This window comes from Xenopus laevis, chromosome 9_10L, assembly GCF_017654675.1.
Source record: "Xenopus laevis strain J_2021 chromosome 9_10L, Xenopus_laevis_v10.1, whole genome shotgun sequence".
NCBI classification, from domain to species: Eukaryota; Metazoa; Chordata; class Amphibia; order Anura; family Pipidae; genus Xenopus; species Xenopus laevis.
This window is the reverse complement of record NC_054387.1, coordinates 35,979,319-35,989,850: the sequence shown is the minus strand read 5'-3', so window position 1 is coordinate 35,989,850 and position 10,532 is coordinate 35,979,319. Positions and strand designations below refer to the sequence as shown.

Below are 10,532 nucleotides of genomic sequence, written 5' to 3'. Positions count from 1 at the left end.
GCGGACCTTGTTGGGTTGGGCAACAATTGAACAAAAATTAGTGATTTCTTTTTAGAAATGTATTCAGCCTCAGAACAGAATCTGGTTGCCACTGGTCCCCAGCAAAGCAGAGAAGCAAAGAAAAAAAAAAAAAAAAAAAAATATTATAAAAACTGACTAATAAATAAAGTACGTTCTAGGTCTGCTTGAAGGGGCATGCATCCTTTAGTGAGATCTTCCCTAAGCTCATTGGTTACAGGAACATGAAAAATGTAAAGTTTTTCATGGGAAAGTCCCAGGGCCGGATTTCTATTTCCGGCGCCCCTAGGCCGTCTGAGTCATTTCAATCCCGCCCCCTCACCTAGGGTTGCAACCTGGCCGGTATTATGGGTGATGGGTGATCCCAATGTTATTAATAGGGAAAAAAGATAAATACATAGGAAAGCCGGTATTTTTTCCAGAAAAGGTGGTAACCCTACCATCACCAGGACTGGGGCTTTTGTGCGTGGGAGATTTAATTGATTGTCAAAATCTCCCGCTCACTCCGGCAACAGCATGCCGCCCCTAAAATTGTGCCGCCCTAGGCCCGGGCCTTTGTGGCCTCGACACAAATCCGGGCCTGGAAAGTACTGATTTTCACCACATACAGTATTGGACTGGTTTATAAAGCAGCCCCGAAATCCAGTATCAGAGGGCCAACACAGTTGGAGCCATTTATAAACACTGGGCAAATTTGCACCTGGGCAGTTATAAGATGTTTGCATTCATTGTTGTTCTTGCAGCTGGCTGAAAAAAGTCTAATCAATGATTGGTTGCTATGGGTTACTGCCCAGGTGCAGATGTGCCCAGTGTTTATAAACGAGGTCGAGTGCGACTGGATCCTCAACAGTTCAGTTTGAATGTTCTACTCTTTTGTGTACAGTCACACTGCCGAGGTGTAGAAGTTTTGTCCATACCAATGAAACATGGGCAGGCTTAATCAAATCAAACAATTCCTGCTAAAATCCAACTGAATGGTTCAAAACTGAAGGAGTGGCACCCTATAAAATAGGTTATACAAAGTTCTATATCCATGTAAAGACGTTTATGGCTTGGGCGAAATAATGAGGACAACAGATGTAAAAATTTCATAGCTTGAACTTTGAACCAATATGTTATTGTAAAATAAAATATGCTAAAGTAACAAAAGGGCCAACCAGAAAACCCTAGTAAAGGGCCATACGGGGGATCCAGCCTAACCCCGTCCCCCATCTTAGGGCCCACCCCCAATAAATAACGGTGCCAGCTCAGATAATAAACACGATTGTAGGGTAGAGTCATACGTTTGGCAGCAGTTGCTATAATCATCATTGCTATAATATAGCACAGGTAAATGTGACTCAAATTCCATAGGGGAAGGTGAGTCATCTAATAAGCTCCAATCACCCTTTAAAGATGCTGACATTAGTGATTCACCGGGAGTGAATTTGCAGCAAATTTCCATGAATAAATTTGCGAAATTGCAGGCGTTGAAAAAAAATTTGGACGAGTGACAGAAAAGTCGATCTTGTCAAAATCGCCGCTCGTCAACACTACTCGGACGCCCATTGACTTTAACACTAGCGTCAAAATTGCCATTGGCGTCAAAATTGGCCCATCACTAGCTGCCATATTTCGTATCTAACCCTTCTCTGTATGCTAAAAACACACATATATTGGTTAGTACCCCAGGGGCCCTCTTTACTCCTGTTCCCAGCAGTCACTTGGTCTTCTGTATCTATTGCAATGCCCTATTTCTATCCTGTCTTCTGCAAACCATGCTCTAATGTTTTTCACAAAACCTATTTGATAGAGTTGCTGTGTCATAGATGTGCTTTGGCATGGACATATTAGCAGTAGTAAGGGCAGAGAAAGCAGGTTATTACTTTGGCTCTGCACTGCACATTGGAATCTCTAAGGAGGTTAATGGCAGATAGTGGCGGTTGCTAGGTAACAGACATGTGGGAAGGAGCAGGTCCCTGCATGGTTCATCGTAGGATGCTCTGCCTCTCTCAGGAGCTCACTCGTTTTCTTTTCCAACGTGAAGACATAAACTCTTCAGTGGAAAAAAAGGGAAAAAGGAACAGGCTCCAAGTCACAGTGGGAAAGGAGGGGGGACCCCTGAGGACAGATCATCTGCTTGAGGGCACAGTATGCGTGTATGTGTTTGCAAAATGTCATATATGCAGATATTATACAGGGAATTATATTTACAGTAACAAATATGGAACATTTTCAGCTTTTTTAAAATGATTGTTATTGATTACTCTTTTGGCCCATTCACTAAATTTCTTATAAACAAATCGAACCTTGGGGTAAATGAGATATTTAAGTTACCAGGGGCAGCAAAAAAATCCACTCCTGATAATTTAAAGAGACGCAATTCCAATTTTTGAAATAGAATTTCGAGTGCAATTGCGCTCTTTGCCCTAACAATGCGGCCAGTGGTGTAACTAGATGATACTGGGCCTTTGCCCCACAGAAATGTGATTTTAGGGACCTTAACATATCCAGAGGTTGACCTGCTATACCAAAATATGTTGAAATTGCTCATTAATTAGGGCCTCAGGGGCTCCCTATACTTCCTGGGTCCCCCTGCAGCCTCAGGGTCTGCTTCCTCTGTAGTTACACCCCTGGATATGGCTCCATGACCCCCTATGATGCGGCATTCACTTGGCCACCTGAGGCTCCTAAAAATCCCCTGGCAACCAGTGGGGTCAGCCAAAAAGTTGTGGACAGTTATACTGCTATGCTCGTGTCAACTGTGTAAAGTAACCTTTGCAAAGTCCAGTATCCCATAGCAACCAAACAACAGGCAGTATATAATGGTTCATAGAAAACACCTGGCTGGCTGGTAGAATTGGAGCAAAGTTTGCATACACTACGGCTACTTGGATGCAGCAAACAAACAAAAGCCCAACTGCTGCTCTGGATTTGCCAGGGCTGGGCCAACAGTGTGATTCACACTACAAACAGGAAAAGATGGCATCTAACTAAGTCTAAAATAATCAATTTGTCCAAGTATCATTCGTGGGGAAAAGTTGAACCTTATTTGATGGGGAGTCAAGAGATAAAGAGACTGGGAGGAACTAGAAAAGGTTGGTGGTGGATACAGGACCACACTGAGATACAAAATAGGTCCTGGCATTTCACGTACACAGAGGCCCAAACAGCCCCCACAGCCCCACTAAATTGTGACTGTTTATATGTAGCAAATCTGTGGCATTTGGCTTTGGCAGAAAATTTGTGAATTTACCGAGAAATTCGCGAAAAGTCGGAATATTCACCAAACGCATTGAAGTCAAATATTTCTGATGCACGACACGAATGACAATTTTTATATGTGCGACTATTTTGTCCAAATGCATTAAACTCAATGGCCATCCGAATAATTTACAAAACTGCGGCGAAAATTCGCAGACCAAAAAACGCAAACATTTTTTTGCCGGTTTCATGAATTTATTGGCGGCCAGCGAAATGCGGAAATTCGCCGTGAATCCATGCCTGGGCGAATTTATTCGCCCATCACTATCTATATGGCATCTTTCAGCAGCCCCTCTGGCATTTGCCAGAATCCACAGATTCAGTCCAGCCCTACTAGGTGGGTATGTTTTCTAGTGTTGAGATACTTTACCTTCCATACTGACAGTTCAACCCCTTTTACACATTAAGGTCACACGTGCTCTGTGAGAAGACATGTAGCATGTTCTAGGGGCTGCTATTTTTAGGTGAGGTATCTTAGGGGTCTTAGGTGGCCTTCCTGCAGGAGTAGCAAACAACTGCCTATGGGGTTAATTCAGTGTCGGACTGGCCCAACGGGAATCAGGAAAACTCCCGGTTGGCCCAGGTATCAGTGGCCCTCATGCTGCTAAACATTTGGCCTATTTCATGGCCATTCCTTATTTCTAGGTGAACAAAGAGTGTATGGCCAGATATCGATCGGTCAAGTTTGATTTTTTTTTTCCAGGACCACATTGGCTAGGGCCGAACGAGCGGATTCATCCGTAGTGGGCATATCGGGTTAAGATCTGCTCGTTTGGCGACCTTGCCAAACGAGAGGATCTTATAGTGTATGGCCACCTTAAAGGTGGCCATACATGAAGAGATCCGCTTGGTTGGTGATCTTTCACTGATATGCCCACCAACGGCAGGGCTATATTGGGTTAATCTGGACATTCGGCCCTAGGGCTGAACAATTGGATTACAATTAGGAGCAATGGGCTCCGACGGGTCAGTCAAACCTTCCCAATCGATATTGTGGCCAGACATCAATCGGGAAGACCCGTTGGAAGCCCCCATACACTGGCAGATAAATTGCAGATATTGGTCTAAAGGACTGATATTGGCAGCTTAATCTGCCCGTGTATGGTCACCTTAAGGTTTTCGGCCCGTGAATGGCCACTTTAAGGTTTTTTAGTGGGCTCCTGGATTAAGGTTTTTTGGTGGACTCCTGGTCTTAAGGTGGCCATACACTATAAGATCCACTCGTTTGGCGACATCGCCAAACAAGCGGATCTTTTCCCCGATATGCCACTAACGGCAGGGCTATATCGGGGGTAATCTGAACGTTCGTCCTTATGGCCGAACAATCGGATTACGATGAGCACAATGGGCTCCGACGGGTGGGTCGGGAGAAAAATAAAACCTTCACGATCTATATCATGTCCAGATATCGATCGGAAAGACCAATCGGAAGGCTTCATACAAGGGCAGATTAGCTGTCAAATTGGTCTAAATGACCGATATCGGCAGCATTATCTGCCCGTGTATGGCCACCTTAGGTTTTTTTTTAGGGAACCCCTGGTTTAAGGTTTTTGGGTGGGCCCCTGTTGTCTCAGTCCGACACTGGGTAAATTACCTATTTTTAGGAAACCATCCAACCAACCCCTAATATTGATCTAGTGATGGGATAAGCCAGTTGGAGAGGTATCAGTACTGGGGGCAAAATTTAAGGTTATTCTCTATAATTTGGATATAACTTAAAGCCAGCCCCTGCGCTCCTCTCCTTTCTACCCAGTTGGCCTCGCTGTATCTCCACTGTGCCAGTCTGTTCAGCACCTTAAAGAAGAAATCGGCAGCAGGGAGGAGATCGCTCGCAGGAGCAGTCGGCCGACTGGAGGTATGATGGCTTGTTAGTGGGAGGGAGCGCTACATCCACGTAATTGCGGACTGACAGTTGGGACTGACAGTGGGGAGGGCGCAAGGCGCACAGTTACATTTCCGATAAGTGTTTCCCACAGTAGGGAAAGCGCTTCCCGGGGGAATCCGGCTCTATGAGACTTTAATCGGCACAACAGCTGCTTCCTGCCATTATCCTATTAAACTGGCGCTGAGCTTCATGTACACCGGCCGCGACTCCTTCCTCTGCTTCAATCGCTGTGCGACATCGCGCCCGCTAACGCCGCCGCTACAGTGGACATGATATTGGTGGGCTCCGCTGGCAGACGGGCAGGGGGGCAGGTAAATTTACACGGATTGTGGGTGCAAATTACAGATACGATCATGTAGGGTGGGATATTCCCTGGGTACTGCAGCCCAATATGGAGGGGTAGGAACCGCCATGGGCGCTTTATAATCGCCAGTCTGTGGGGCTGGAGCCTGTTCCATTTAACTGGTTGTTTGTTTAAAAGAAAAGCGAATTAATTGACCGTCAAGAGAGTTATGTCAGGCTATATGTGCAGCAGCCTGTACTTGTTATTAGGATATCACCAGGCTAAGGACAGGGGCCTGTTTCAGTTGAAGAATATTACTCTGCTGTGCAACTAGAACAAGAATTTCCATGTATAGGGAGAATAGTCTTTACCCCAGGGCATTGGCAGAAATAAAAACTATTGGGGCCCCCAGTAAAATTATTTTAGGCCCCCTTTAAACTTTGGGTGCAAGATATTTTCATATAATGAAACTATTCATTAACAGTCAGTGCCCTCCTGGGCCCCACAGTTCCTCTATGATTGTGTCTCTGCCCCTGGTTCTCACTGTCAGTCAAAAGACAAAAACAAAACCAGGTGGCCATGTTGCCCTATGGGGTATTGTCAGGCTATTGGGCAGAATTATGTAGTTGTAACATAGTAACATAGTACGTTAGGTGGAAAAAAGACACACGGCCATCAAGTTCAACCTTCTAACTTTTTGTTTGACCTGCCTAATTGCCAGTTGATCCAGAGGAAGGCAAAAAAACCCCATCTGAAGCTAAAAAAAAAACCCCATCTGTTCGTCTTGGTGAGAATTTGCCAGATTTGGAGGCATAGGGGCTTTACCCCTGATGGAATGTTTGCAGTGTGTAGAACAGGGCAGTACCCCATTGTGGGGGGAGGGTGCTGTACCATTGGTATGGTGTCAGTAGGATATTTACCGTTTAGAAGGCAAGAGGCTGTTTTTGTGCAATTCTTGACTTGTCAATGTTACGGTATGTTGTTGTATCTACCAGTGAGAATACTTTAAAGAGGCAGTATACTCCTTTAGGCTACAGGAACACCAGGCTGAATCACAGTCTGCTGATAAGCACAGGCTAAACACAGCCCCTATGCTCTGTGTCCTGCTGGCCCAATGCAACCCTACATACAGAAAGTTTTGGTCCTCGCACGCCATGTCTTATAGGCTAGACAGAGATGCCTGGTGCTCAATGGTGGAGGTCCGGCCACCTCCCAATAGACCATGCAAATGAAGAAATCCAATGGCACACAGGACTTATGCAACACCGTAAGTGTTTATTATGGAGTGCAGTGCAATGTTTCGGGCAAACCCCCTTTGTCAAGCATGCTTAACAAAAGGGTTCACCCCGAAACGTTGCACCGCACTCTGCAGTAAACGATTAAGGTGTTGCATAAGTCCTGTGTGCCATTGGATTTCTTTGTTTGCCAATCCAACCCTAGACCTGGAACAGTGGGCAAATGACCTTTGGATTTGAGCCTAGCAACCTTCAAGACAAGGCAGGGGAGCCACAAAAGTAGAGCAAAATGTTCATTTACACCAGAAAATCAGCTATCATCAAATTTGAACCGGCCTTAACCCAATTTCATATTTCTGGTGCCAAAATGTTTAATTTATGTTAAACTATTGGGGTTACATGGTTTTGCTAGTTTTCTTTCTGAATTTAACATTATTAACTTATTATTATCAACACAATTATTGTTGTTAACAAGGGAACACCAACGTCAGTGTAAGTGGTGCTCCAGATTCATTAAAAAAAGGGGAGACCAGAATGAGTGCACAAAAAGACTATACTCACCAGATGGAGTAAGACTTTTGTGAAAATTACATTTTAATAATGAAAATTTTACTCCAGTTTCAGTTTACTCTACTTTTGTAAATACACTCTATGAACAATCTTCTCGCTTCCTACCAGGTGCCCTACCTGTAAGTGGATCACAGACTCACCATGTCTGCTCCTGAAGTTTCCAATGCAGGACCAACTCTGCTGCACCCCAACACCAGGACTTTAACACTACGTGGAATCAGGGGACATGCAGCAGAAGAAAGCAGCCAGGGAGCAGTGTCAGACTGTAAGAAAATGCACACCTCCCTTAACAAAGTGACTGCCTGCTACCGCCAACTGGTGCTGTGTGTTGGAGGCACGTCCGACTGTACTCGACTGAGGGAGGAATTGGAGGAGAGCAGGAAAAAGGCATTTGATCTGAGCACTGGTAAGTGACTTGTCCTGCAAGTAGAAGAAAGAGATCAGAGTATGGAGTGAGGGAGTAAAATTAATGGCAATGTATCATGCACAGCAGTAGAAATTATTCGATTTGTCAGATAGGTCATGTATTATTATGACCTGTCAGATAAAGCAAGTGCATGGGAGGAACTGAAGTTTGTCCAATAAAGGCAGCGTGTTTGTGGAGATGGGGAATGTAAGGAGACACATCGAAGATAAAGAGGTTTCATAAGAGAGTCTGAAGCTTGTCAGATAGAAGAGGTGCATGAAACTAGAGGAAGCTTGTAAGATAAAAAAGGTACACAAAATGAAATGGAGCTTGTTGGCTGGACCATGTGCATGAGAGAAGATGGAGCTTGTCAGAGAAAGTAGTTACACAAAATGAAATGGAGCTTATTGGCTAGACCATGTGCATGAGATGAAGCTTGTCAGAGAAAGTAGTTACACAAAATGAAATGGAGCTTGTTGGCTAGACCGTGTGCACAAGAGGAGATGGAACTTTCCAAATAAAGCAGGAGCACAAATGAAATGGAGCTTGTTGGGTAGACAGTTTACATGAGAGAATATGCAGCTTGAAAGATAAAGCAGGTACACAAAATGAAATTGAGCTTGTGTCCACCATGTGCATGAGAAGAGATTGAGCCTGTCAGATAAAGCAGGTGCACAAAATGAAATGGAGCTTGTCGGGGAGACCATGTACATGAGAGGAGATGGAGCTTGATAGCTTAGCTGTGGGTGCTTGTGAGACAGAGCCTTTGCATGAAAGGAACTAAAGCTTGCCCTAAAGAAGTGCATGAAATACATTCTAGACCCCTTTGTTGAGGGAAAGGTTTTTTTCATTCTGGTAAATACACTACTGCAGCATTTGTAAATTTGTTGTTCAAACTGGACCTCACTGAGCATCCAGAAGCTGTAACATTGTTATATTTTTGCAGCCGTACAGGGTGCACTCCCATTGTGTGGTCTGTATGTGTAGGAATTGAAGCTTGTCAGAAAGAGCATGTGTACGAACGGAGATTAAATTTGTCATGGAGTGTGGTTGCATGAAAACAAGAGATGGTCTGATAGAGCCGGTGTCTGAGCTTATTAGAGAAATGGTAGCTTGTTGTGCTGATCAGTTGGTCGACAAGGGCTGGAGCTTAACAAATGCATTAAAATAGTTGGAGCTTGTCTTGAGGTTAGGTGCAAGAATAAAAATATGTTTTGCCAGAGGAAGCAGGTGCATGAGAGGAGATGGAGTTTGTTGAGTAGAGAAGAGATGTGGCTCAATATAGAACAGTTGCACAGGAAAAGCTGGAGTTATTGGGTATTGAGAGTCCATGATATGAGATGGGTGTTGTCAGATAAAGCTGATACATGAGAGGTGAAAGAACATGTTGAGAAGGTTCATGAGGATTGCTGGATCAAGGGAAAAATAGTTAAATCTGTGAAGTATTATGTACAGTTTTACATATTTTTGAATCACACAACTGTGCTTACTGTAGATCTGAGGAACATGCTGATGGTCTTATTAATGAATGAGGGGATTAGCCAAGAAGACCGTGTCAAGCTGGAACGAATTTGGGTTCTCTTCCTCTCAACACTTGAGTTCTTCCAGCAGGATCTGTGCAAAGCCCACCACCTTTGCCAGCTTTTTCCGCTGCATGGACGACGCAAGAGACTAGTAAACACAGGGGTGATTGGCAAGACCTCAGAGGTGGCCTACAGGGCTAGGAACATTAAATCTCCCAGCAGTAGCAGAATGCAGGAGAACCAGCAGCGAACAGAGAGACCCTGCTCTCCAGACCTCGCTGGGCAGATCGAACACATGGAGAGGATGTTACATGACATGCAGATGAAAGTCAGTATCCCTATCTGGACTGTGGAGGCCACAGAGGAGGCCTGGGCAGAAGTCGCTTCCACTTGTGATTTAGATGAGTGCTCAGACAATGAGATCCTGGCAGGAGAGGACATTACCAGCAGGGGTTGCTGTGCTCATGGCCAGTCTCTGCCCAGGCCTCTTTGTATGGTCTCATAACATATCATGCATTGCTTACAACACTGCAGTAAATGTCTTTAATGAGGGTGGAAGCAATAAGTGAGTCAAAAACAGCAATCTACTCATGATGTTATATCCTCTGATGTCTTCAATTGTGATGTGGTCTGACCTCAGGATGCCTCTATATCCGTCTGTCCTGTACTTATATGAAAGAATCATAGACCAAAGAGTTCAGGAAGCTACTACAGTAGTCAAAATACAGCATGCACATTATTCAGCTAACCTACGGACTGCTGCTGAAACCATTACCATATTTATGAAGTTGTGGTGGATGAAGGGGGTTGTGCTGTAGAAGGGAAATTATAAATAAATTATCCACAGGTATCTGACACTCTTCCCATGTCCAGTATATTTTATGAGATTATTGTACAAATACTGTATAATTCTACAACAGTTTCTTAAAGGAGAACTAAAGTTTGACAAGGAAGTAGGGTAGAAATACTGCACATTATGTTCTGGGGTTCTGTGGCAGCCCAAGGCAACCACAGCCCTTTAGCAGTGAAGATATATGTCTCTGCATGTGCTCCCCATTAGCGATGATCCACTGTACATGCTCTGGGCGGCTCTCAGTTACCGGAGTTTAGGAACCGTCTCACAATATACTGTATATATAGAATATAAAAGTCACAATCTATGGCTGTTTATTAATGAATCGAGATTGGCATTACATGCATAAGTGCAATTAGCATCAGAATTTAGGCATGATTTGTGACAACCCCTTAGCTTAGCTTCTCAACAGCTGCCCCGAGCACAATGAGCATGTGCAGTGTCACTGACACTCCTAACAAAGTCCAAGATGTTGACTTTCTGTGCACAGCTTTGAAGCTCACCCTGCAACCTTGG

The 10,532-nt window shown here is 44.3% G+C and overlaps 1 protein-coding gene across 2 annotated transcripts; it reads left to right on the top strand.

The window, feature by feature from the left end:
- The first annotated feature begins 5,016 nt into the window (after positions 1-5,016).
- On the top strand, positions 5,017-10,025 carry rgs9bpl.L (RGS9-1 anchoring protein R9AP like L homeolog). Of its 2 annotated transcripts, none has more exons than XM_041575421.1 (3): positions 5,017-5,116; positions 7,343-7,640; positions 9,136-10,018. In XM_041575421.1, the coding sequence occupies exons 2-3, from the start codon at positions 7,376-7,378 to the stop codon at positions 9,666-9,668; spliced, it is 798 nt and encodes a 265-aa protein (XP_041431355.1). In that variant the 5' UTR covers positions 5,017-5,116; positions 7,343-7,375; the 3' UTR covers positions 9,669-10,018.
- Positions 10,026-10,532: the final 507 nt, after the last annotated feature.